The sequence below is a fragment of the Gymnoscopelus microlampas genome (genome assembly GCF_963454915.1).
Source record: "Gymnoscopelus microlampas genome assembly, chromosome: 19".
Lineage (NCBI taxonomy): Eukaryota > Metazoa > Chordata > Actinopteri > Myctophiformes > Myctophidae > Gymnoscopelus > Gymnoscopelus microlampas.
The window spans coordinates 35,359,050-35,385,163 of NC_139956.1; the positions used below are offsets into that span (position 1 = coordinate 35,359,050).

General features: G+C 42.1%; 1 protein-coding gene across 2 annotated transcripts in view; it reads left to right on the plus strand.

Annotated features, from left to right (window-relative positions):
* The window catches only part of mllt3 (MLLT3 super elongation complex subunit), a 124,577-nt gene that overhangs the window by 17,735 nt on the left and 80,728 nt on the right, over positions 1-26,114 (plus strand). The window contains exons 1-2 of one of the 2 annotated variants that reach the window (XM_084043628.1): positions 794-867; positions 5,381-5,561. In XM_084043628.1, the coding sequence (XP_083899754.1) occupies positions 853-867; positions 5,381-5,561 (196 nt within the window). In that variant the 5' untranslated portion in view covers positions 794-852. Of the gene's footprint in view, positions 1-793; positions 868-5,380; positions 5,562-26,114 lie in introns of those variants that run through there. The other variant, XM_084043629.1, reaches the window with a different exon arrangement.

Below are 26,114 nucleotides of genomic sequence, written 5' to 3' on the forward strand. Positions count from 1 at the left end.
TTACAGACACATAAGGGTCCATTTGGTTCCTAACTATTAATTAGGCTGGGGACCCCCTGGAACCCTCTCAAGGACCACTGGTGGTCCCCGGACCACTGGTTGAGAACCACTGGTTTAAGGGACTATATTTTGATGCCAATACACAAGTAACATTTCAATGCAGGAATGTTATATACACTGTGGTATTAATACTTGGACTTGAGTAAAAAAAAAACAGAAAACATAAAAATCAAAGAAGGTCTACTTCTTCCGCCACTGAATGATAGTATAATAATTTAGGGAAAGTTGTGGGCTCTTTCATTGGCTGTCTATGGTTCACCACTCCCCTCACACACGCGCACGCACGCACGCACGCAAGCAGACACACACACACACACACACGCACACACGCACGCACGCACGCACGCACACACACGCACACACACACACACACACACACACACACACACACACACACACACACACACACACACACACACACACATGGAGGGAGGGAGAGGGGGAGAGAGAGAGAGAGAGAGAGAGAGAGAGAGAGAGAGAGAGAGAGAGAGAGAGAGAAAAGGAACAGCGCATGCGTTCTTGTCTTGCTTGCATTCGCTCCTCTCTCTCTCTCTCTCTCTCTCTCTCTCTCTCTCTCTCTCTCTCTCTCTCTCTCTCTCTCTCTCTCTCTCAGAGGAGGAGGTGGGGGGAGTCAGTCAGTCAGTCAGTCAGTCAGTTCAGTTCAATCAAGGAGGCAACACAGACTAGAGAACCATGTCCTCCTCCTTCACTCTCTCCTCTCCTCTCGTTGATCGCGACTCCTTCTCTATGAAATAGTAGCGGCTTCATAACGGCTCCTCCATAAAGGATGAGATGATGGCCACTAAGGTAAGTCTCGATCTGTACGGGGGGGGGGGGGGGGGTCACATCCAGACAGACATGGGGGGGTCACCACACACACCACCACCACGACACCAAGGCAAGCAGACGGACACTATCGCTACATAGAGAGTGTCCGTCTGCTTGCATGCAATGCGCGTAAAGCAGTGGGTTTTCAACCTTTTTCGCGTCAAGGACCCCCAATTTGACAAATATTAGCCCATGGGACCCCCATTTGAAAAGATATGCCAGGGACTCGACCATTTAGATTTATTGGGGGTCCCAATCTACACTGTTATCACCATCATCAGTGTTCATGTAACTCTGAGAGAGTGTACAAATGGAACCAAATGGACCCTAACGGGTCCATTTGGTTCCATTTGTACACTCTCAGAGTTACAGACCCATAAGGGTCTATTTGGTTCCTAACTATCATTTAGCTGGGGACCCCCTGGAACTCCATCAAGGACCCCTGGGGGTCCCCGGACCCCACTTTGAGAACCAATGTGTTATAGAGCCAAGAGATTTCAGGTGTCTGGAATCAGCCAGTGGTGGTTTTTACTTAAGTAAAAGTATCAATACTGCAATGTAGAAATACTCTGGAATACAAGATTCACTTGAGTAAAAAAAAGAAGTACAAAAGTATTGGTATCAAAATGTACCTAAAGTACCAAAAGTACAAGTACTCATTGTGCAGAATGTTATGTCCCATTTCCCAAGTTTTCAAATGCATGAATGTATACAAATCTTTTGAAAATAGCAGATCTCTTTATGAGCTTGTAGATCGGCTATTTTCAAATGGCCGAAATCTTTAAAGGTCTGAAGTGGTTAATGTATGTTTTGTGATAATAATCTAAGTCTGCAAAGTAACTAACAAAGCTGTCAAATAATTGTAGTGGTCGTAAAAAGTAGGCTACAATATTTGCCTCTCTCTGAGATGTAGTGGAGTAGAAGTAAAAGTATTGAAAATTGGAAATGCTGCAGAAAGTAAAAAATACCTCAAAATTGTACTTATAAGTACAGTACTTGAGTAAATGTACTTAGTTACTTTACACCACTACATAATGACACTGTTCAAATTGCATGTAGCCTACGACTGTACCATTCATAAAAGTATTCTTCATGATAAATGAAATCAATGAGACAGGCTATAGCGTTGACTCGGGGGGAGACTGAAGGAAAAAGGGACAGTCTGTCTGATCGCTTGTTGCAAAGCGCACAGATCGCAGATCTGTATATTCCCGAAAAATGTGCACGTTTTCGCTTCGCTCTCCATCAGCGTGTCTGTTAAGAGACGTGTTGTTTGTTCAGTGTAGCCTACTGTACTGTGTGGTGGTTTGGTTTCCATAGTTATTATTATTAATGCCTCTTATTTTCCATTCGGTGACATTATTATATGTGTGTCTGTGTCGACGAAAATGTGTGTCGTGGATTTTTGGATTGGGAAGAGATCCAATTCATAGCCTAGTATACAGTGGTTCTCAACCTTTTCAGGCTGCGACCCTCCAAAATGATTATATTTGAACTGGGGACCCTCCGAAATGATCATATTTGAACTGCGGGAAATGATCATATTTGAACTGGGGACCCCTCAAAATGATCATATTTGAACTGGGGACCCCCCAAAATGATCATATTTGCACTGAGGACCCTCCTAACATAATCATATTTAAACTGGGGACCCTCCTAACATAATCAAATCACCCCCCACCCCGACAGTACTTGTAATTGTAGGGGTAGAGGCATTACATTTTGTTTGGCTCGGTTACACAGATAACTACAGTACTGTGAAAATAGCCGACCAAAGCGATTTATATTCATTCTCTTCACTTGTTTTTGTAAAACATGTTTAGGGGTTTATTGTGTGTTCTTATACTGGTTTGTTTTAAGTCAGAAAGAATGCTAAAGCATCGTTATTATGGATGGACACCCCAATATGTTTTTAATTCAATCTCAAGTCAATCGGTTTCTTCATACTGTTTACAAATATGTGGATTTGTTTTGGTTTATTGGGGTGTCTAGTTAGTGCCTGTAGGATAGATGCTGTTTAAGGGGGGAGATGAGTCTAAATCTTCTTGTATTGTTCCTTGTTAAAACCCATTAAGACCTGATGCTTCTAAATCCTACCAGTTTTTTGAAAAAACGTATGTTGTTATATCAGTGGTGCTCAAACTATTTCATGTCTAGGACCCCCAACATTATATCTATTTGGCCACAGACATCTCAAAATATTTTGTTCCAGGGACCCCCCAGAAGCAAAGATTTGAGTTAAAAATGTTCGCTTTAAGATTTGCACAAATTTTCACGATTTTTCAAAAATGGCCAAAGAAATCTCAAAATGACACAGATGCTTTCCCGGTCTTAATGGGTTAAATGTTGCACATGGAGCTGTCCAGGTGAAGCTAGAGCTTGTTTGTATACATCTTCTAATGTCGTTCCTTTTTATAGAGGTGCTCCGATCGATCGGCCGCCGATTGTAAAATAAATCGGACGATTGTCACTCCAAAGGACTCGATTGGTGATCGGCAATTTACCCAATGCGGAGAAACCAATCTTTTTATGACTGCACCATGAAAATAGCCGCACCGTTTTAAGTGGTATAAAGTCAATCAGATAAATATAGTATAATATCGCTTAGCATCTTTGTGACAGGCCTAGACATGCTCCCCTTCCCCCCCAATCCAATCCACTTTATTTATAGAGCACAGTTTATAACAACAGTGTTGAACCAAAGTGCTGTGTACACTCAGTAACAAAAAATACCAAGAGCAAAAACAATACACAATACACAATACACAATACACAATAAACAGGACAACATATAGACACATGAAGCATAGCGTTAGTTCATGCAGGACACGGAAGTCGTGCACGCCAAAGCTGTAACCAGCAGTCAGTCAGCTGATGTGAACATCAGCTTTCTATTCCCCATTCACAGCCCAGCTAGTCATTACATCACACACTCATTATCCAATCACAGCTCACGCTTGAGCAAAGAGGTTCCTATAAATACGGCTTCATATTCTCTAGGTCTTTCTTGGTTGCTGAACCAATGCATTTAGCTAGCTCCTCCTCCACCCCAGCCTCCACCTGTTGATTAGAGTCTGGCATAGGCTCAAATACTTGTGATTATCATGTATATCTGCTTTGTTTAGAGTGTGGCTTAGGCGCAAATACTTGTGGTTATCATGTATATCTGCTGTTTAAAATCTTGCTAGGCTCAAATACTTGTGTTTATCATGTATATCTGCTAATTCTAACTAATATGTCAATGTATTGCTTATTGTTGACATTGTATCCCTATGGGGGATTTGCTTAAGCATTCTCTGAATATATGCTTAGCAGGCTGCTTCGACAAAATTCAGTGAATATTCTCCCAAGAGCGGAGCTTTAACGCCAAGCTTAACTGTATTCCATTTGTGGCAATAAATGGTTCTTTATCTACTAAGACGAGAGTGTTTCTGATTGAAATTGCCTAGTGGAAAACGGCAACTCTCAGTCTGAATTTTCGAACGCCAAAGAGTACAAGTGAGTTTTTTTTAAACGTGATTTAAACACAGGCAAGGGTTTGAGACGCTCTAACATGGGGTGGAAGCTCGTTCCACAGTTTGGGCGCTACAGCGGAAAACGATCTACCCGCACAACCAGTTTTGACGTAGGTTTTGACATATAATAATTTTGGAAATATTAGAAATGTCCCCCTTATACGCACAACATCGGTATCGGCCGATCGTGAGAGAAAAAAAAATCAGTGATCACCGAGATCGGTCCCAAAAAACCTGATCGGAGCACCCCTAGTTCCTTTATTAAACGTTGCGCCATGCAGGGAGCTGTCCAGGTGAAGCTAGACCTTGTTTATATAAATATTCTTAATATCGTTCCTAATTAAACGTTTGCCCCCCACACACACAGAGCTGTCCAGGTGAAGCTAGACCTTGTTTATATAAATATTCTTAAAGGGTCTACACCATGAATTTTAACTTTTTCTTCATTTTTGTGTGTTTTTGGTCTCCCCCACCTCTCTTCTGTTCCAAAAAATACCCGACTTCGAGCATGCAGGCTTTCATAGGCTATCTGTGGTTTTTATGTAAATTGGTCTGAAAACAGTCCGTCAGATTTGTTCCCCCTGCCTACGTCACGTCAGGGAACAATTCCTCCCGTTTTTCAGTTACAACCCAAAAAATAAATAATAAATCTTAAAAAAAAAGAAGTTTTTCTTATTTTTTTCATTTTTTTTAAAAAACTTTTTCCACACAGAACCAGGAGATAACATGCATACAAACTGGCTCAATAGCGCCCCGTGCCAAACAGGACAATGTGGTATTGCAGGTGAAAGTGCTTTATAAGCCAGAGAGAAGTTAGTTGGAATGAGTATATCTGAGGCTTGATTTAGGCTCAAACCTTTTGAAAAACGTTTGAGGGACATAAACAATATGATATTAAATATTATTATTATTTTTTAAATTCATGGTGTAGACCCTTTAATATCGTTCCTAATTAAATGTTTACCCCCCACACACAGGGAGCTGTCCAGGTGAAGCTAGAGCTCGGCCATCGCGCCCAGGTCCGGAAGAAAGCCACGGTGGAGGGATTTACGCACGACTGGATGGTGTTTGTCCGCGGGCCCGAGCACAGCAACATCCAGCACTTTGTGGAGAAAGTGGTGTTTCACCTGCACGAGAGCTTCCCCAAACCAAAAAGAGGTAGGAGTCCTTTTTTTTACTGTCACACCTGTAGTGTACTGTACACACACACACACCACCATACTGCAGTGCATTTGGTCTACAGCAGTGGTTCTAAAGCGTTAATTTCATCCAAGTTTCATCCAGTTTGATGTTATGCTTTAGGCCTATAGCCTCGCGTGGCCAGACTACTATATCACTGCGTGGATATGAGTCTGGTGCTTCTAAAAGGACGTTTTTGTTCCCCCAAGGGGCGGGATCAAAAGACTGGCTCTGTGGACGCAATTGGTTAGACCTACAACAACCAACTACCACTTACAGTCCCCCATATTTGAATACTGGGCCCTGATTGGTCACCCCAGACCGGGAGCAGGAATTGGTTTTACAATGGATCGGTGCCAGACCCCAAATCGCAGAGGACACATTTATTTTTGCACTGGCAGATTCGTCTGGTCCCAGGCTACTTTAGGCCAGTGGTTCTCAAACTTTTTCATGTCGAGGACCCCCACATTGATATGTATTTGACCGCAGACCCCCCATCTGAAAAGGGTTCGTGCGAGGGACCCCCAGAAGAGAAGATTTGTGTCAAAGAATTATTAAAACATTTTCAATATTTATCTCAAATATTTTCAAAAACAGCGGATACGCAAGCTCGCAGCGCGTCATGCGCTGTGAGCTTGCGTATCCGCTGTTTTTGAATAGCCGAGATATACATGGATAAAGTGGTTAAAATGATTGCGTTGCTATGTTAACTGCTTTTGCCGGGGACCCCCTGGAACCCTCCCGATGGACCCCTACTTTGAGAACCACTGCTCTAGACTTCGCAAACTGGGCCTGACCTGTCTCTGCACTCGAACCGTAGATTGCTGGCTTTCAAAAAATGTAACCGCGAAAGTGTACAAATGGAGGAACACGACCATTTGGTTATAATTAACTATGAGTGGTCTCGCTGGTGGGGACTCCTGGAACTCCCTCAAGGACCCCTGCCGGGGGTCCGCGAACCCCACCTTGAGGAGTACCAGTGCTATATTCCACCTAGACTCTTGAGACATTGCTTGATTCAAGATTCATTCATAATGCTATCATGGTGATTATTGCTGATCGTGGTGATCACATCACTGTGATGTGATGTCACAAATCATTCTAATGATGTCACAAATCATTCTAATGATGTTTAATCGTATTCTTTATATGAGTGGTTCTCAACCTTTTGAGCGACTGCCCTCGCTCCCTGTGCGTTAAGGATGCGTTAGATGTTTGGATCGATTGATTGAATACTTTATTGGTCAGAAAATGTTAACCGCACGTGGTACAGTAAGACGTTAAGGTTTAAAGGGATAACACAAAAAAAAAAGTCCTGGGGACTTGTTTCCATTGTGGTCCTATGTATTCAATTCATCAAGTTACCAGGACACGAAGAACAAGGCGGAAAGAAACGAGCAGAACTTGTTTTGTTTTTTTCATATCTTGACCTGACCTTCCAGTGAAAAGAATGCTTTGTTCCATGAAACGGTTAACAAATCAACGTGTGTAGCCTTAGCGGTGAGGTGGGTGAAAAAGAGGGACCAAGCATAGGCCCCTGGGGGACCCCGGTCAACGAAGTGTGTATATAAGGGGTTTAAGGCAGTGGTTATTAATGACTTGAACCCCAGCATCCAACGCTGGACAAAAACTGTTACTTTTCTGGATTTAAATTCAAAAGCCTCAAAAGTAGCAGATCTACAAGCTCGAAACGCGTCACTTTCGAGCTTGTAGATCTGCTACTTTTGATGCTTTGGTGTGACGCTGTAGTATGATCAAGTATAGTTGCTGTCTGTCCGACAGCTTGTAGATCGGGTGTTTTTGGTAGAGAGTTGGTGTAGACGAGAGTGGAGGAATAAAAGTGTACCAAGCACAGTTGCATCTCAGGTCGGTTTGAATAAGAATAAAGGGTTGAAGTGGTTGAATTAACCCATTAAGACCTGGTCACTTTAGATTTCTTTGGGCTATTGCTATGAACTTGTAGATCTGCTATTTTTGAAAAATCGTGAAAATTATTTTTTTTATATTTTTTTCCGAAAAATTGTTAGGATTTAGATTTTTTTTAGACGCTGCCTCAGGTCTTAATGGGTTAAACGGCGACGGTGTTTACTGTGTATGTACGCACACTTGCTGATATAGAACCCATGTGTAACGAGAAAAATGGTCAATGTGGGCCCTTGTGGTCTTGTTTGCTCGCTCAGTGTGTGTGTGTGTTGTGTGTGTGTGTGGCAGAGAGAGAGGGGGGAGAGAGAGAGAGAGAGGGCAGTGTTGCCATGTCTGCTTATTATAAGCGACTTTGGTCTTGTTTTTCTGTGAAGTCGCTTGTAAATATTGGTGGTTGCGGGTTTTTTTTGTCTTTATAAAGTTTAGTTGCTTGTTTGGGCTTGCTTCCTAAATGTTGTTTAAACCAGTGGTTCTCAAACATTTTCATATCATGGACCCCCAAATGACTATTAACCCCCGCATATGAAAATGTTTTGTACCGTACCAGTCAGATTTGTGTTGTTAGAACGTAAAATAGCCGACGTATACAGCATATAGGTTGAGGTAAAGTAGTTGCTTCTTTTGGGGCTTGTGTTTTCCTGGACCTGCTTGCTTATTTCTCTCTCAAACTCTGGCAACACTCTGAGAGTGAGAGAGAGAGAGAGAGAGAGAGAGAGAGAGAGAGAGAGAGAGAGAGAGAGAGAGAGAGAGAGAGAGAGAGAGAGGAGAGAGAGAGAGAGAGAGAGAGAGAGAGAGAGAGAGAGAGAGAGAGAGAGAGAGAGAGAGAGAGAGAGAGAGAGAGAGAGAGAGAGAGAGAGAGAGAGAGAGAGAGGTGGAGGAGTGTCTGGCGGCAAGGAAGGGATCAATTAAAATATTTTGCTGGTTTTGGAATTTCGGACCCCCTCCTGCTCTCGGCGGCGTTTGAGGTTTCTTTGGCGTGACAAGCGCTGGGAAGCGTGCCCAAGGGTCTGTGCTTCTCTCTCTCTCTGCCGGGGGGAGAGGGAGAGAGAGAGCAAGAGAGAGAGACCCTGTCCTATTGTAATTACACGGGACTCGGATTGCAGGAGGAACATTCAGAAAGCTTTTTTTATATTGAGAACAGTTGTAAGATCATGCCGCCCTGTCTGTCCGTGTTTTCTCTCTCTCTCTCTCTCTCTCCTCTCAGAGCAGTAGTTCTCAAACTTTGTCATGCCAAGGAGGACCCCCACATTTGTATATATTTGGCCGTGGACCCCCTCATCTGAAAAGGTTTTGTGCAAGGGAGAGGGGGACTCCCAGAAGAGAAGGTTTCTGTTAAAATTTCGAAGTGACGTGCTATAAGCTTGTAGATCTGCTATTTTTTGGGAATAGCCACAAGGACCCCTGGGGGTCCCCAGACCCCAATATGAGAACCGATGGCTTTAGATTGACATGTTTGCACAGTTGTAGACCTTTTTTTTAAGCTCTGGTTACAGATTCTCCCTTCTATTGTCTTTATCGTAAAAAAAAAAAAACAACGACCCTGAATTCTCTCTATACTTTTATTTTTTAAGAGAGGGAGTTCTCTCTTTAAGAAAGGGAGTTTAAGTCGTCTTTAATTAATGTATTGAGACTGTGTGTGTGTGTGTGTGTGTGTGTGTGTGTGTGTGTGTGTGTGTGTGTGAAACACGGTGTTACTTGGATTGAGTCCACGGTTCTACAGATCCGGGCACGTTGTCATTTAATTTTTTTAACCAAGCGAACCTTGAATGGCCCAGTCAGTGTTAAACCTGATTTATACCTCAGTTGCACGGCCCGGTGTTTGTTGCATGCATGCCGTAAATAGCAGATCTACAAGCTCACAACGAGCTTGTAGTGTAGATCTGCTATTTACTGAGCAGCAGCACGACGACACGGGACATGCAACTTGAGTATAGCTGAGGCTTTAACTGGATGATAGATAGAGGGGATAGATAGTAGCCTGAAACCATGCCAGGCTAGCCTGCAATAGCCTTGGTTCTTGTTCACTGGTGCCGGAGTACTTTTGTACTTTTACAGGGCTGACTGTAGCCCCCCCCCCCAGCCGCCCTTACAAAGGCCTTTTGACTCAGGTCTTTGTCATGTCTGGGGAGAGACTAGAGAGACGTTGTAAAAAAAAAAAAAAAAAAAGCTAAGCGACTGGTGCAGAATATCTGAACAAAAATCTTTTTTTTTTAAATCCTCCGAAAATAAATCGAAACTGTGTTTTCGTGCCGCGCTATGAGCTTGTATATCTGCTATTTTTGAATAGCCAAAGAAATTCAAAGTGACACAGATGTGTTCCAGGTCTTAATGGGTTAAAAGTAAACTTGACTTTAACAACAAAAACAATCTTTTTTTCCTCCAAAAGAAGCAATTCAAGGTTTTTTTTTCCTCCTCCGCGCCATCCTTTGAAGCGTGCGCAATTTGTAAGGCAAAATAAACTGGAGGCGAACCATTACTCTAGCGATCGCTTTGTCTTCGACACCTTTTGAATCTTTGCTGACTAATGTGTGTGGGGACCACGGTGTTGAGGTTAACGTGGCGCGATCTGTCTCGCGAATGGATATGTCTCCTACTCATTACCGGACTCGAACATACATTAAAGAGGTGGTGCCATGTTTTTGCACTTTTTCTGTTTTTCATGTGTCTCTGAGGTTGATAGAACTGGTGTTTTTATGGTGTTTTATGTCTTCTTTGACTATTTTGAGTTTCTACCTGGAGGCTGAAACCTTGAGGGTCAAACGTGCCAATAGAAAAACAGCACTTTAATGACACAGTCAAATTATACCCTCCCCCTCATTATCATAACACAACAGGTATGGGCATGAGGAGGAGGAGGGACTAGGACAGGTGGGTGGTGCTAAGGTGGTGGAGGAGGTGCTAAGGTGAGAACCAGGTATACTTAATGAACTGGAGGCGTGTCCACATAAAAACATAATTTTAACACTTTCTGTACACTTTTTTGAAAAAAATCTTCCTCCTAGTATAACCATAATACCCGATGAGTATGTTTTAGGGGGGGGAAAATCACTGAAAATCACGGCACCCCGTCTTTAACGTACATGATGACATGGATTATGTTATCATGTGAGCTCTGAGCTTGCACAGCTGCTATTTTTGAATAGCCAGAGGAATCTAAAACGCACGCACCGATATGGAATATCGACCATTATGTTGGCATCGACCGTTGACTGCCATCTGACGACGGTTCAGTGAAGAGGCAGTGGCAGATATAGTCAGGGCAAAAAAAAGGCCTTTGAAACTGAATTATTCACATATCAGGTTATATTAAAAAAATAACATCTTTAAAAAACATATGCTTTTGTCTGACGCTGTGAGTGGTGGAAAGTAACTAAGTACATTTACTCAAGTACTGTACTTAAGCATAATTTTGAGGTATTTTTTACTATACTATACTATACTATACTAAAATTTCCAATTTTCAGTACTTTTACTTCTTTCAGGCAAATATCGTACTTTTACTCTTATGCTCTTAGGGCGCGCTCTCACCAAAAGTTGGCTGGCCGCTGTTAACACATTGCCTGCCAGAGTTTTTTCAGATTTTTAGCTGTTGCCTGCCAGGGTTTTGCCATGTTTTTGGTACCTGTTCGCGTAGCCACAGATTTTTTTCCTCCAGTATGATTGATCCCCAGATGGTTTCTAATCACAGATGAGATTCAGGTGTGGTTTCACAAATGTCAACGAGGTCATTTTGACCTCGTTGACATGTTTGGTTGATGTTTCAATATAGCTCAAAAGCAGTAGTTTTAAACCAAAAAACAAAGTGAATTGTTTGTCCGTTTGAATTTTAACATTGAAGTGAATGGAGCAGCAAATCTTCGAACATTTTTAGCTCCTAATCTGTTCATAATTCGACAAGGGTTGAAATTATAAAAAAATGCAAAAAAAAAAAAAAAATTTTTTTTTTGAATTTTTTTTTTTTTTTTTTCCCTTTTTTCCAAAGACGTATATATACGTCATTGGCAGGCAACAGCTGATTTCTAAATGACGTATATATACGTCTAAGGCAGGCAATGTGTTAAACGCAGGTTGTGCGCGGCCACAGTTTTTTGCAGCCAGCGGATTCTAAAAAAACGCTGTGACGCACCTGTCACTCACATTCAAGACCGTCCCCGTAGCCCGCACCGGCACCGCAACTAGACACTAGACAAAAAAATGTCTTTGCACTTTCACACTTGGGGTTCGTACATCTACATACACATTCAGATTTAAAATATAAAGTACTTACCCCATGGCCACGGATGTTACAATCATGTACGGGGCCTCATAAGTATCCGTATCTTCCGTATTGTTCAATAAAAAGCATTTTAATCCAATCAGTGGTCATTTTCTCCGTATGCTTTCAACTGCGCGACCCTAGCGGTTGAGAGGTGTATTGCACTGTTGGTACATTATAACTATGGAAAAATGGCCACCAATCGGATTAAAATGCTTTTTATTGAACAATACGGAAGATACGGGTACTTCTGAGGGCCCGTACATGATTGTAAAATCCGTGGCCATAGGGTAAGCACTTTATATTTTAAATCTGAATGTATATGTAGATGTACGAACCCCAAGTGCACAAATCATAAAGTACTGGGTGAGATGCAACAGCTTACAACCAGTTGGTCCACTGAGAGCACCATGTTGCTTCCTGAGTCTTGGGACGGTCCGCCTTCGACTCACCCGATTGGACAGAGGGGGAAAATCAGCTCCTGCCTCCAGCAGTTTTATGCTTCTTCGTGCAGAGCGGATAAACACAAGGTCTGCGCGACAAGCGGAAAAATCTGCTCTTGCGTGAATCCACGCATTTGCATTGACAAAGCATTGGCAGATTCTGCCCCAGAGGTAAAATAAAAGTGTGGTGGAAGCGCGCCCTTACGCTACAATTATTTGACAACTTTAGTTACTTTGTGGATTTTGATTATTATTACAAAACATACATTAACAACTTCAGCCCTAAATACATTTCGGCTATTTTCAAAAGATGTTTATACGCTTTATACATTTGAAAACTCTGCATAATGAGTACTCTACTTCTGGTACTTTAAGTACATTTTGATACCAATACTTTTGTACTCTTACTCAAGTCCATTTTGAATTCTGGACTTTTACTTGTAACAAAAGTATTTTTACATTGCAGTATTGATACTTTTACTCAAGTAAAACATTTGAGTACTTTTTCCACCACTGGACGCTGTGGTATGATCAAGTAGGGCGTTAATTTACCAAAAAAACACAAAAAGTTAGAATATGGAGATAAGAGGTTTCTGCCCGACAACAACGATATGAACGACATGCCTATGTAAACAGTGTGCAGTTATAGCCCAGCAGTTTATAAAGTGTTCCTTATGCCCCTTCCTTACTGGCCTTAAAGGGATAGTTCACCCCCAGAATGATCGTTTAGTCACCCCATGGAGACTCAAATTCATGGATATTATTATATACTTTTTTGTCGCATTCCAAAGCCAATAATTTGGCTAATTGGATAATCAAATCTCCATGGGGTGACTGAACGATAGAAAACATTTTTTTTTTGGGGTGAACTATCCCTTTAAAGCGAGCAGTGAACTCTTCCAACATGTGAAAATCATTTTTTTTTTTGTTGCCCTTAGTGGGGCCGGGGGAAACACCTGAACGGAGCCGAAAAATTGGACGTAGTTTGCAAAGGTACATTTATCAACCTGGCTGCAGCAGCACTACCCTGATTTATGAAAAGGCCCCGGAATTGACGGACTTCAAACGTTTTCTTTTTTTCTTTTTTTTCTTCTTCTTCTTCTTTGACGAGGAGATGCGAAAAAGCTGCGGCGTGGGCCCTGAGTGAACGAGTGCACGTCGACGGCACGCTGAGGATCTCCTGCCATATTCATTTTCTACCATGCCTCTGAGCAGTTCATAAATCAAACGCACAACCCCCCCCCCCCCCCTGTTCTACTACCTCCCCCCCCCCTCCCTGATATGGACCGTACAAAGCTTAACCCATTAAGACCTGAGGCCGATTCAAAAAATGTTTTCTAAATCCTAACAGTTTTTGGAAAAAAATATAAAAAATATTTTTTCACGATTTTTCAAAAATAGCAGATCTACAAGCTCGTAGCGCGGCACTCGGTGCCGCGCTATGAGCTTGTAGATCTGCTATTTTTTGAATAGCCAAAGAAATCTAAAGTGACACAGATGCGTCCCAGGTCTTAATAACCATTAAGACCGGGAAAGAATCTGTGTTTTAGATTTCTTAAGGCTATTCAAAACTAGCAGATACACAAGTTCATACTTGTAGATCTGGTATTTATTTTTAAAAATTATGAGCATTCTTTGCAAATCTTTGAATATATATATATATATTTTTAAGCAAACATTTTTTATTCAAATCTTTGCTTCTGGGCATTCTACAAATCTTCTCTAAATCCTAAGTTAAAAAAAAAAAAAAAAGTTGCTACAGTGGTTCCCAAACCTTTTTTTCATGTCAAAGACCCCCAAAATTATATGTATTTGGCCGCGGACCCCCATCTCAGAATATTGTGTTCCAGGGACCTCCCCAGAAGCAAAGATTTGAGTTAAAAATGTTCGCTTTTAAAAAAAAAATCTATTCAATGATTTGCACCAATTTTCACGATTTTTCTCACACAGACACATACATACACACACGCACACGCACACGCACACGCACACGCACACACACACACACACACACACACACACACACACACACACACACACACAGTCTCTATCTTCTTCTCCCAGCGCTGTAAACCAGTGGTGGAGGAGGTACAGTACACTCCCGATGTGTTTTTACTTAAGTAAAAGTAGCAATACCACAATGTAGAAATACTCTGTTAAAAGTAGCGGCTAGAAAAAACTCGAAAAAGTGCTCCTCGGGTCTCCGCCAGGCCAGGTAGGTTATTGTGGCCTCCTGGTGGCGCTATAATAGGCCAATGTCAATTAGCTTGTGTGTGTGAGCTTGTATTTTCGAAAAAAGCCGAAATATTGGGGCTGAATTGGTTACTATGTTTTGTAATAATAATCAATAAATCTGGAAAATAAAAACTTGACACTAAAGTTTTCAATTTCAATTAATTGCAGTGGAGTATAAAGTTCTAATTTATATATGTATCGAAAAGGGGATATGCTCAAAGTAAAAGTACTTTTATCGAAGTACAATAAGCTACTCTGACCGACTTACTTACTTCCAATACTTGAGTAAATGTATTTGGTTACTCCCCCCCCCCCCCCCCCCCCCCCCCCAGACCCAGTCAGTGCTGATAAATGTAACGCGGAGCTGCCCGCATCACTATATGGCCTCAAGCGCAACGGGAAGATACTTAGCGTTCAGTAAATCTTAGGAGATGACACATGCCATGAGATCCTTCCAAATCCCCCCTATGAAGTGTGTGTGACTTATGTGTTTTTACATGGTGACAAATTGCCAGCCTAAGTACTTCCTGTGAGCTATTAGGGCCTTCAAAGGAAACCCCTTTGGAGGGGTTTCTAGTTGAAACATACGTCCCAAGTAGGAATATAGATTATAGCACAGAAAGAAAGGCCAAAGGGGTGTCTTTTCGAGGTACAATGAGCTTCAGGAGAATGTTTTAGAATAAACAGTGGTTCTCAAAGGCCCCCTTTTCCGCCGCGGGGTTGAACCGGTTCCGTTCTCTTTTTTTTCCCGCCTAATTTTGAACCAGTTCAGAGTGGTTCCACTGAAAATGAATTGTCTCAGAACCCTAGAAGTTGGTTCGGAACTGGAACCCAAAAAAGCTGGGAACCAAAGTGGGCGTGTCACTATTCTACAGGTTGGAAAATGCAGATATGCGATATAAACAATGGCAAAAGCATCATAAAAATGTAAGAAAAGTGAAATTGTAACTGCCATTGACGATTTGAATTTTTTGAAATGGACACTTCGACCGCTCATACTCGACACTTTGCTGGCCAGGCCTGGAATCGAACCTGCATGGGGCAACTGGGGACTCCTGCCCCTAATTACATTGGTTCTGCTTTAAACTGGTGGAAACGCAAGACGGTTCACTGCCGCTTCCGTGAAAGCACCAAGGTTCCAAGAATCTATTCTAGACTGGAACCAATTCTAGAACCAAAGTTGGACCAAAGTTAGGAACCAAATGGACACTTACAGGTTTGTAACTGTCCGTGGCCAAATAGCAATTTCAAAATGGGGGTCCTAGAAATAAATAAAAAAGGTTGAGAACCGCGCTGGTTTTAAGGCCCCCGCCTCCTGACAAGCAAGCCAAGTTTAGTCTATAGAGAGAGTCTGGTTGCGTTATAGACAGGCTTGTGTTTCCAGGTCCTTTTGGTTTTTCCTTTAGTACACTTCTCAGAGTTAAAGGAACAAACACTGAGGATTTTACAGTGTAGTGTAGTGCATGGTCGCATAGACAGGCTATGTGTTTGACACGGCGGAGACTAACAGCCTCGCTGAGTGCTCTCACACGAGAGTACAGCTGGCTAGCCCCCCCCCCCCCCCTCTCTCTTCACTCTTCACTCTTGACACACACACACACACACGCACACACACACGCACACACACACACACACACACACACACACACACACACACACACACACTCGAAGCTATTCATTAATTGCATGCAGGGGTGCACACATGCACGCCGGACGGAAGTGTCAGGGTCACTACTGACCGAGGATGCATGCAGGCACTCTTTTCATGTTCCGCACACTCAAGAATCCATAGAAGTTATTCCCTTCCTTCCTTGCTTCCTTCCTTCCTTCACTCGTTGTCTTTCTCTCTGGCCACACGCCCACATGGTGTGATGTGTGTCCGTTTAGCATGTCGTCTCTCTGTCGGGTGGAAACCTCATATTATGTCCAAAACTGTTACTTTTCAGGATTCAAATTCAAATGCGCCAAAAGTAGCAGATCTACAAGCTCGAAACGCGTCGCTTCGCGCCGCGTTTTCGAGCTTGTAGATCTGCTACTTTTGACGCGTTTGTGCAACGCTGTAGTATGATTAAAAAGGATAGTTCACCCCCAAAATGAAACTATCGATTAGTCACCCCATGGAGACTTGAATTATTTTTTGGGGTTTTTGTCACATACCTGAGCCAATAATTTGATGACCGGCAGTGGTTTCCGGTAGGAGACACAAAGAGTCTCCTTTGTATCTCCTACCGGAACCGCTGCCTACAGGTCCGCTGGTCCTTAAGATTGATTGATTGGGCTCTCTCTCACTCCTCTCCTCGCTCGACCTCTGTTGTGAATCTGTCGTTTCTGAAGGTTTTGTAAGAATGGAAGAAGGCTGTGTAAGACAATGCAAGAAAGTCTTTGTGGGAATGAACTGAACACTTGTGTATAATACACACCTTCATGTTCCCCAGAGGAGCATTGTGAAGGTGTCACTTAACCCATTCAATCCGGGAACGCATCTGTGTCATTTTAGATTGTAGCTATAACCATTATTTTTGTACTTTTGGCGATTCAAAAATAGCAGATCTACAAGCTCATAGTGTGGCATCGAGTGCTGCGCTACAAGCTTGTAAATCTACCATTTTTGAATAGCTAAAAGAAATCTTTTTTTTTTTAAAGATTTTTTTGTGTGGCTTTTTATAGCTTTATTGGGAGAGGGATAGTGAAAGTAGGCTGACAGGAAATGGGGAGAGAGATGGGGGAAGACACGCAGCAAAGGCCGTCGGGAACGGGACGCGAACCCGCGGCACGCTGTCTGTTAAGGGATTTCAACCAGGGTGCCTGGACCGCGACGCCACGGCCCAGGCCGCTAAAAGAAATCTTAACATGACAGAGATGCGTTCCCGGTTTGAATGGGTTAACCAATCAGGTAGAGTTATGTCACGGTGGTCTCCCTCTACTCTATTGAGACATTTAGAGCCTGTCGTCGAGTACTAGGACGCCTACTGGTTGACAAAGCAGTACTGCCCGAAGCTCATGAGCTGGCCAGGTGGGAATCTCCCCCTGGCCAGGTGGGGGATTGGCTCTTGGCCAAGGCTTGTAGAAATGAAGGTCTGCGGTGAAAGATGTGTTTGTTTGAATCCCAAGGAGGACAGAGTTATGGATTGCAGCTTTATACCACTAGGCCTGGGAAACCTGATAGTTGGCTTGAATAGTGGGATGATGACACAGCGTAGATCAGTGGTTCTGAAAGTGGGGTCCTTTGGGGGGAGGGGGGGGGGGGGGGGGGAAATGTGTTCATTAGCAGAAAAAAAGCAAAAAAAAGCAGATATAGAAGCGCACCGAGCTTGTAGATCTGCAATTTCTTTTTGAATCGTGAATATATATATATATATATATATATATATATATATATATATATATATATATATATATATATATGTGTGTGTTTTTGTTTAACTCAAATCTTTGCTTCTGGGGGTCACTGTAGCAGCAATCTTTTGCAGTCACTTTTGGTAACAATTAGCAGCATTTTCCCCAAAACTACTTAAATAGTATACAAAAAAAGCCTCAAATTGTAAATGCGTTTAAAGGTAGCAGCTCCGTTTATACAGTATGTGTAGCTGGTCTGTGTCAGAGGTCCACTCGGTACAGATGTGTGGAAACTCATGGCTGGTAGTCCTTAGGGTGGTTGGATTCTATTGGCTAACCTTCTTTTGTCGCAACAAAAGTTCACAAATCTTGGTGTGTTGGCACATTGTTGTATTTCTCCCTGTAGGTGTGGGAGTTTCTTTTTGTCGTTTTCCAGCTCACACTGAGGCGAAAATGTTATAAAGTGGTGACTTACTGCCTGTGTTGCCTGTCAGAAATACACAAAGGGCAATATGTTACTTTCAAAGTAGCAACTTACTTACTGTGTTGTTTGTTCTGAAGGCGTTCTCCTCAAGGTGAACAGCTTCACAGCTTGCTCTATTACGCACTAGATTGGAACATGGTTGTATTTACAAATGCATTGAATTCCATCACCCACGCCACCAAATACCTTTTTAACCCATTAAGACCGGAAAACGCAACTGTGTCAAGGTTTCGTTGGCTGTTCAAGAATAGCAGATCTACAAGCTCATAGCGCGGCACCGAGTGCCGCGCTATGAGCTTGTAGATCTTCTATTTAAAAAAAATATATTGGTAAATTTGTGAAAATCTTTGAATATATCTGTTTTAAAGCGAACGTTTTTAACTCTGATCTGTGTTTCTGGGGGTCCCTGGAACAAGATATATATTCAAAGATTTGCACACATTTTCCACAAAAACAAAAAAGAAGCAGATCTGCAAGCTCATACCGCGCTATGAGCTTGTATATCTGCTATTTTTTTTAATAGCCAAAGAAATCTAAAAATGACACAGACTGCATTCCCGGGTCTGAATGGGTTAAGAAAAGAACCAATTTACAGTTTATAAAGCATTTTGTACAAAACGGTTGGAGCTCAAATCATATTTGACTGCAAACCCCAAGGTCGATGGTAATGCGGTTGCATTCTGAACATTGTGAAGCCTGCCCTATCAATATTGCTAGAGGTCTTTGGCAGCAGCACTGAAATTAAGGGTTTTATATGCCAAAAAGTGAGCTTTAGTTTAATAAATGAATGTCCTTGGCTATTAGCATTTCTCAATATTGGTGTCAATGTCAAATCGTTGCTGTCGGGCAGAAACCTCTTATATCCATATTCAAACTTTTTGAGTTTTTTCCTAAATGAACACCCTACTTAAAACCCTACATACTACAGTGTCACATAAAAAGCATCGACAGTAGCAGATCCACAAGCTCGGACTGCATCGCTCCGCACAGCGTTTTGAGCTTGTAGATCTGCTACTTTTGATAATTTTTGAATTTTAATCATGAAAAGCAACGGTTTTGGACAACGTTTCCACCCGACAGAGACTATGTCTAGGAAGGGAAAAAGTACATTATGAATGAATCACTTAAAGGACGACTTCACCGATTTTCAACCTATCTTCATATAATTGGTCCTCACTAATACTCATGATATATTGGTAAAACAATTTTCTACTCGGTCTGTGTCTCAGAGGAGGGCTGTGGACAGTTCAGAGTCCCGTCTACCAGTGACATCATCAATGGGGAATCCAAGCTAATAGAAACCGCAGGCTTTCTATTCCTGGAAAGTTGCAATGCAATAAAAGAAGGCATTGTTCTCGTGTTAATACAAATCTAAATAAGAAATGTGAAATCTTGTTGGGAAAAAAAATCATGCCTAACGATGATGTCACTGGTAGACGGGTTTCTGGATGTCCACAGCCCTCCTATGTGACACAGACCAAGTAGAAAAAAATGGTACCATTTTATCATGAGTATTAGTGAGGACCAATTATATGAAGATAGGTTGAAAATCGGTGAAGTCGTCCTTTAAGCCCTGTTTCAAACATAGTGAAAATTGCATATCTACAAGCTCACAACGCGTTACAACACATTGCCACCGTTTTGAGCTTGTAGATCTGCTATTAGAATATTTTTCTGGAAAAAAATATTTTTGGGGGGAAATGTCTAAACTTTAAAATCCTGTGCTGACGGAGACGAAACACTGATAAGAATATAGATTTTAAACTTGTAATTGTACGATGGCACGGTAGCATACCGTTAGAATAGTTTTATCAGGTAACAAGCAGTCACACACACACACACACGTGATGTTTGCGGTTCTATTTTAAATGTCTTTCCAGTACTACCCTTCCCATTGTGGGCTAGAATTTGTGGTAAGGCTTATATAAGCTTATAGCATAATACTAATGACTGTTTTGAAGGGAGGGGGAAGTGGAGACAGTGTTAACCGCAAACATAATCGGGGGAACTCCTTTTTGAGTGAGCAATGAATGCACAGCAAAATCCACTGTTTATGTTACTGTATGGACAGGGCCGTTCACACTAAAGCACGGTAACTGTATAACTGTAAGGATAATTATGTGAGCGTCCACAACCAATGAACTATAACGCTCTGTAAACAGTGGCACCACACACTCTCTCTCTCTGCCCACACACAGAGAGAGAGAGAGAGAGAGAGAGAGAGAGAGAGAGAGAGCTCTGCCTCTGCTGAAATACACATGCAATAGGCTCATAGTGGTTCTCAAAGTAGGGTCCGGGGATCCCCAGGGGTCCTTGGGGGTGGGTGGGGGGGGGCTCCGAGGGGGTCCCCAGATAAAGTAGTTAATGTAGCATCGCAATCATTTGAACCGCTTTATCCATATTTTATACGTTGGCTATTCAAAAATGGCAGATCTACAAGCTCACAGCGCGTCACTTTGTGATGTTCACTTTTTATTTTTGAGCATTTAAAAAGAGTTTGAACATTTTTGAATATTTTTTGAAATGCTAAACTTCTCTTCTGAGGGGGTGGGGGGTCCTGGCACAAAACATTTTGTGTTGGGGGCGGCGAAGGCCAAGTATATATATGAATTTAGCGGTTCTTGGCACAAAAAAGTTTGAGAACTGCTGAATGAATGCATTCAATTTACAAAAAGAACATAAAAAGTTGAAATATGGAGATACAAGTTTTCCTGCCCGACAACAGCCACCGTTCTGTTTTGTTTGAGGGACAGAGCCTCCAGGCAGCAGGTGTGTCAGTATCTCAGAGATACAGCGGGGCAGATGAAGAACAGCCAAAGCTATAATCCTCATTTCAAAACCCCTCCGTGACACATTTTAACCCATGGAGACCGGGAACGCATCAGTGTCCTTTTTAAGATTTCTTTTGGCTTTTCAAAAATAGCAGATCTACAAGCTCGAGCTTATAGATCTACTATTTATTTTAGAAAAACATTGAACAATATTGTGCAAATATTTGAATGTGTATATTATTTTAAAGTGAATATTTTTAACTCAAATCTTTGCTTCTGGGGGGTCCCTGGCTGGAACAACATAATTTGAGATGAGGGGGTCGACGGACAAATACATGTCATTTTGGGGGTCCTTGACATGAAAAAGTGTTCCAGGGACCTCCTCAGAAGCAAAGATTTTAGTTAAAAATGTAAAAAAATATATATATGTATTCAAAGATTTGCACAGCATTTCCACGATTTAAAAAAAAATAGCCCAAGATATCTGAAATGTACACAGATACGTCCTCGGTCTTAACGGTTTAAAGACGTGATAAAAAAATAAATCACTCGCCTCGTTCTGGACTCATTTGAAAGTTTATTGATTTCTGAGAAAGAGACTTGGGGAATCGATTAGATCTCGCGGTCGGTGGCAGAACTGCTTCTTTCTTTTTTTTTTCTTTCTCCCAATCGTAAAGATGCTGACGACAGGTGATCTGGCGTACAGGCTAGCGCTGGCAGACAGACAGGGTGACAGCAGTGTGACAGCAGTGTGACAAGGGAGTTCAGAGAGAGTCGCTCACATCAGCTGTTTTCCCCTCTCGCTTCCAAGACCTAACCTTTTTTTTGGTAGGAGGAAAAAAATAAAACCTGCTTGTGTCATGGCTTTCATTCACCATTCGAGATCTGTCTAGCAGTGGACATTTTTAACATGTTTTTTAAGCGCACACACACACTCTAATGTACACACACACACACACACACACACACACACACACACACACACACACACGCACAGTTTTGACCACTTAAGCCCATTTTATACTTTTGTTGTACGATCTCGTTGTGAGCTTGTAGATTAGGTATTTCCGCTAATGTAAAATTATTATTTTTTCATTTATAATGACATGCCCAAATAGGGACGCCATGTTAAAATCACAATACCGTACCTGTTCATTTGTTCAAAGTGATGATTGCAGAGGGAATACAAAAACATAGATAAGATGACATTCATTATTGATGGGTTAAGTGTGTGTGTGTGTGTGTGTGTGTGTGTGTGTGTGTGTGTGTGTGTGTGTGTGTGTGTGTGTGTGTGTGTGTGTGCGTGTGCGTGTGCGCGCGCGTGCTGGCGCTCATGCGGCCTATAGTCACTTCTCTGGTTTCTTGTTTCTCTGGCAAAAAATCTGGTAACACTGGCTGGACTCCTGGGCTCTCCCAGACCGTGCATTAAGATGAATGATGCAATAGCTAGCTCACAGTGCTGGCTCTTCATTATCTCCATGCTGGGTCCAGGGCCCCGGCGCTTCAGCCCCGTCGCCATGGAGATTGCTGCTAACGCCGACCGACAGCGTCTCGACAAACAGACTCTCCTCCGCTGTGAAAGGGCTTGTTCCTCAACGTCAGGTCCCCGGGACTAGCAGGGGTTCAAAAATGGACGCTTTACTGGTCCGTAACTCAGAGAGTTGTACAAATGGAGGTCCTTTTTGGTGTCATGTGTACACTCTCAGAGTTACGTTAGCGCTGAGGATTTTACAGTGTAGATTGGGGTATACCGGAGATATCAAATGGGCAGTGGTGTAAAGTAACTAAGTACATTTACTCAAGCACTGTACTTACAGTAAGTACAATTTTGAGGTACTTTTACTTTACTGGAGTATTAACAATTTTCTGTACTTTTACTTATACTCCACTACATCTCAGAGGCAAATGTTGTACTTTTACTCCACTACAATTATTTGAAAACTTTAGTTACTAGTTACTTTGGAATTATCAATGATTATATTGTAACACATACATTAACCACTTCAGCCCTATTTTATACATAGGCTATTTGAAAATAGCAGATCTACAAGCTCACAACGCGTCGCATCGCGACGCGTTGTGAGCTTGTAGATCTGCTATTTTCAAACATTTTAGTACTTTTTACTTTTGGTACTTTAAGAACATTTTGTTACCAACACTTTTACTCAAGTACATTTTTAATTCCATACTTTTACTTGCAACGGAGTATTTCTAAATTGCAGTAGTGATACTTTTACTTAAGTAAACATTTGAGTACTTTATCCACCACTGCAAATGGGTATATATATATATATATAACAGTGGGTCTCTAGTATTAACCAGATTGAGATAATGGTGGTGTAGTGGGTGTCTTGAAGATTGGGTCAACATGTTGCCCCCTGGGTCTCTCCTGAGCTTTGTAGAGCTCCTTTAACTTTCTTTAAAACTTCCTGGTGGCTCATTTGTGGCTTAACGTACACATAGCACATAAATCAAGTAACCTATACATAAGATAGTCTGTCCTGGGGCTCGAACCTGGCTTTAGAAATCGCTGCATTCCTCCCGCTTTGCTGTGGCTTATTTGCCAGCGGTGGACGGTATAACAGAGGACATTTACTCGAGTAACTGCACTTAAGTACTTAAGTAGTGTTTTGTTGCTGTTGGGCAGAAGCCTCTTATCTCCATATTGTAACTGATTGTGTTTTTTTAATTTTTAATTAACGCCCTAGTTGATCGTACTACAGCTTCACACAAAAGTAGCAGACCCACAAAGCTCAAAACGTGCTTTGAGCTTGTAGATCTGCTATTTTTGAATTTGAATCCTGAAAAGTAACAGTTTTGGTCATATGAGGACCCGACAGAGACTATATCTAGGAAGGGAAAAAGCACATTATGAATTAATCACTTAAGCCCTGGTTCAAACATGGTGAAAATTGTACAAGCTCACAACGTGTTACATTGCCACGCGTTGTGAGCTTTTAGATCTGCTATTTTCACTATTGATTTTTTTTTCCTATAATTTTTTTTTGGGGGGGGGGGGGGCAAACGTCTAAACTTTAAATCTTGTGCTTTTTTTTTTGTTACTTCCTGATCGCTTGAGTAATTTGTGGCTTATTTACACATGCCAGATAAATCAAGTAAGCTCTACATAAGAAGATAGTGTGTCCTGGGGGTTGGGGGGGCTTTAGAAGCGATGCATTCCTCTCCTCTTTGCTGTGGCTTGGCTAACGTGATCCCTCTGAGTTGTGATGCTGGCGATAGGAATGAAACCATGACCTGTGTGTGTGTGTGTGTGTGTGTGTGTGTGTGTGTGTGTGTGTGTGTGTGTGTATGTGTGTGTGTGTGTGTGTGTGTGTGTGCTTTTGCTTACAAAAATTATAATATATTTAAATATTTGCACACATTTTCAATATTTTTCAAAAATAGCAGATCTACCAGCTCATAGCGCGGCACTCGGTGCAGCGCTATGAGCTTGTAGATCTGCTATTTTTGAATAGCCAAAGAAATCAAAAAATGACACGGATGCGTTCATTTGGGTTAATGTAACAGAGTAGCTCTGCCAGCTCATGAGACTGATTGTCTACCCAGACCATCACCCCGAACCAAAGGGGAATCCCCCCCTTTCACTGAATTGAGTTCAGTGACCAATGGGGATAAAGAATGGTTCAGAAGCTGTGTTCACCTTCACTTCTCCCTTTCTTGGAATGAATAGACTCCATCCTATAATTCTGGTCTCCTAAAGAGACGGGGCCACCTATACGTCACACACGGGAAGACGAGTGGAGATGGCGTGTCTTGCTTTTCTATTGTTTTTCTCAAGTTTTTTTCCCCAGTGTTCAGAAGGTGCCATACGTGTTTCCTGTTCCAGTTCATTTCCCCATAGCAGTCCAGTATCTGTGTGGACTGGAGTAGGTGGCCGGAAGCAGGTTGGAGTCTATTCATTCCAATGGAAGAGTGAACATGAACACAGCTTCTGAACCATTCTTTAGCTCGATGGTCACTGAATGAAATATTGGACCCGATCGTCACAAGCCACAGAATCTTCCCAAGATTTTCATACTAAAATGGCTTTTTCGAATCGAGGGAAAATCTATCTTACTATCGACTTTTCTCTGTCCCAGCAACACATTCTCGCGGGCTCTATAGCACCAGAAAACATAAGGACGCTCACGAGAGAAGGTTCAATACCGGTTCACTGTTCCAGTTCATTTTCCCATAGCTTCATTTGATTGGCTCAGCAGCAGTTTTTTTGTTTTTAAGATTTATTTTTGGGCTTTTATGCCTTTTATTGACAGGACAGTAGGCTGACAGGAAATGGGGAGAGAGAGCAGCAAAAGGCCGTTGGCATCGGGACTCGACGTCAGGCTACCCTGAGCCTAGGTGCCCGGACCGCTACACCAGCGGTCCAGGCCTCGGCAGCAGGTTTGAACTGGAAACGAACATGACACCTTCACATGCGTTTCCAGTTCAGATCTTCCGCCGAGCCAATCAAATGAAGCCATAGGAAAATGAACTGGAACAGGAAACAGGGTATATGACACCTTCTGAAAACTGTGGGCTACAGCAGTGGTTCTGAACCAGTGGTCCTTGAGGGGGTTCCAGGTGGTCCCCAGGACCCCAGCTAAATGATGGAGAGTTGGTAACTAAATGGACCCTTATAGGTAGATCTTTAACTCTTGAGAGCGTAAAATGGAACCAAATGGACCCTCATGGGTCCATTTGGTTTCATTTTACACTCAAGAGTTATATAATTGTTAAACATCTGCATTACTTAATTCAATAATTGTTATTTTTGATCAACGTTTGCCTGTCATCTCTCCTATGGTACCAACATCAATACAGCATGGACAAAATCTTACCCAACGACGACAAAATATTCTATATACTTGGGTCTGAGAGTCTGAATCTCATTAAATGGTGGTCCGTGGCTCAAATGCCAAATAAATAATGGACCTTGATATGAAAAGGTTTGAAAACCACTGGACTACACAGTATGCACAGAGCTTATTGATTTAGCTAACCGTGTGAAAGCCTTTTCCAATTGCACGGGGAAGCTGTGCCGTTATTAGAGTCTTTGTATTGTTTTCATACTGCACGATACAGGTG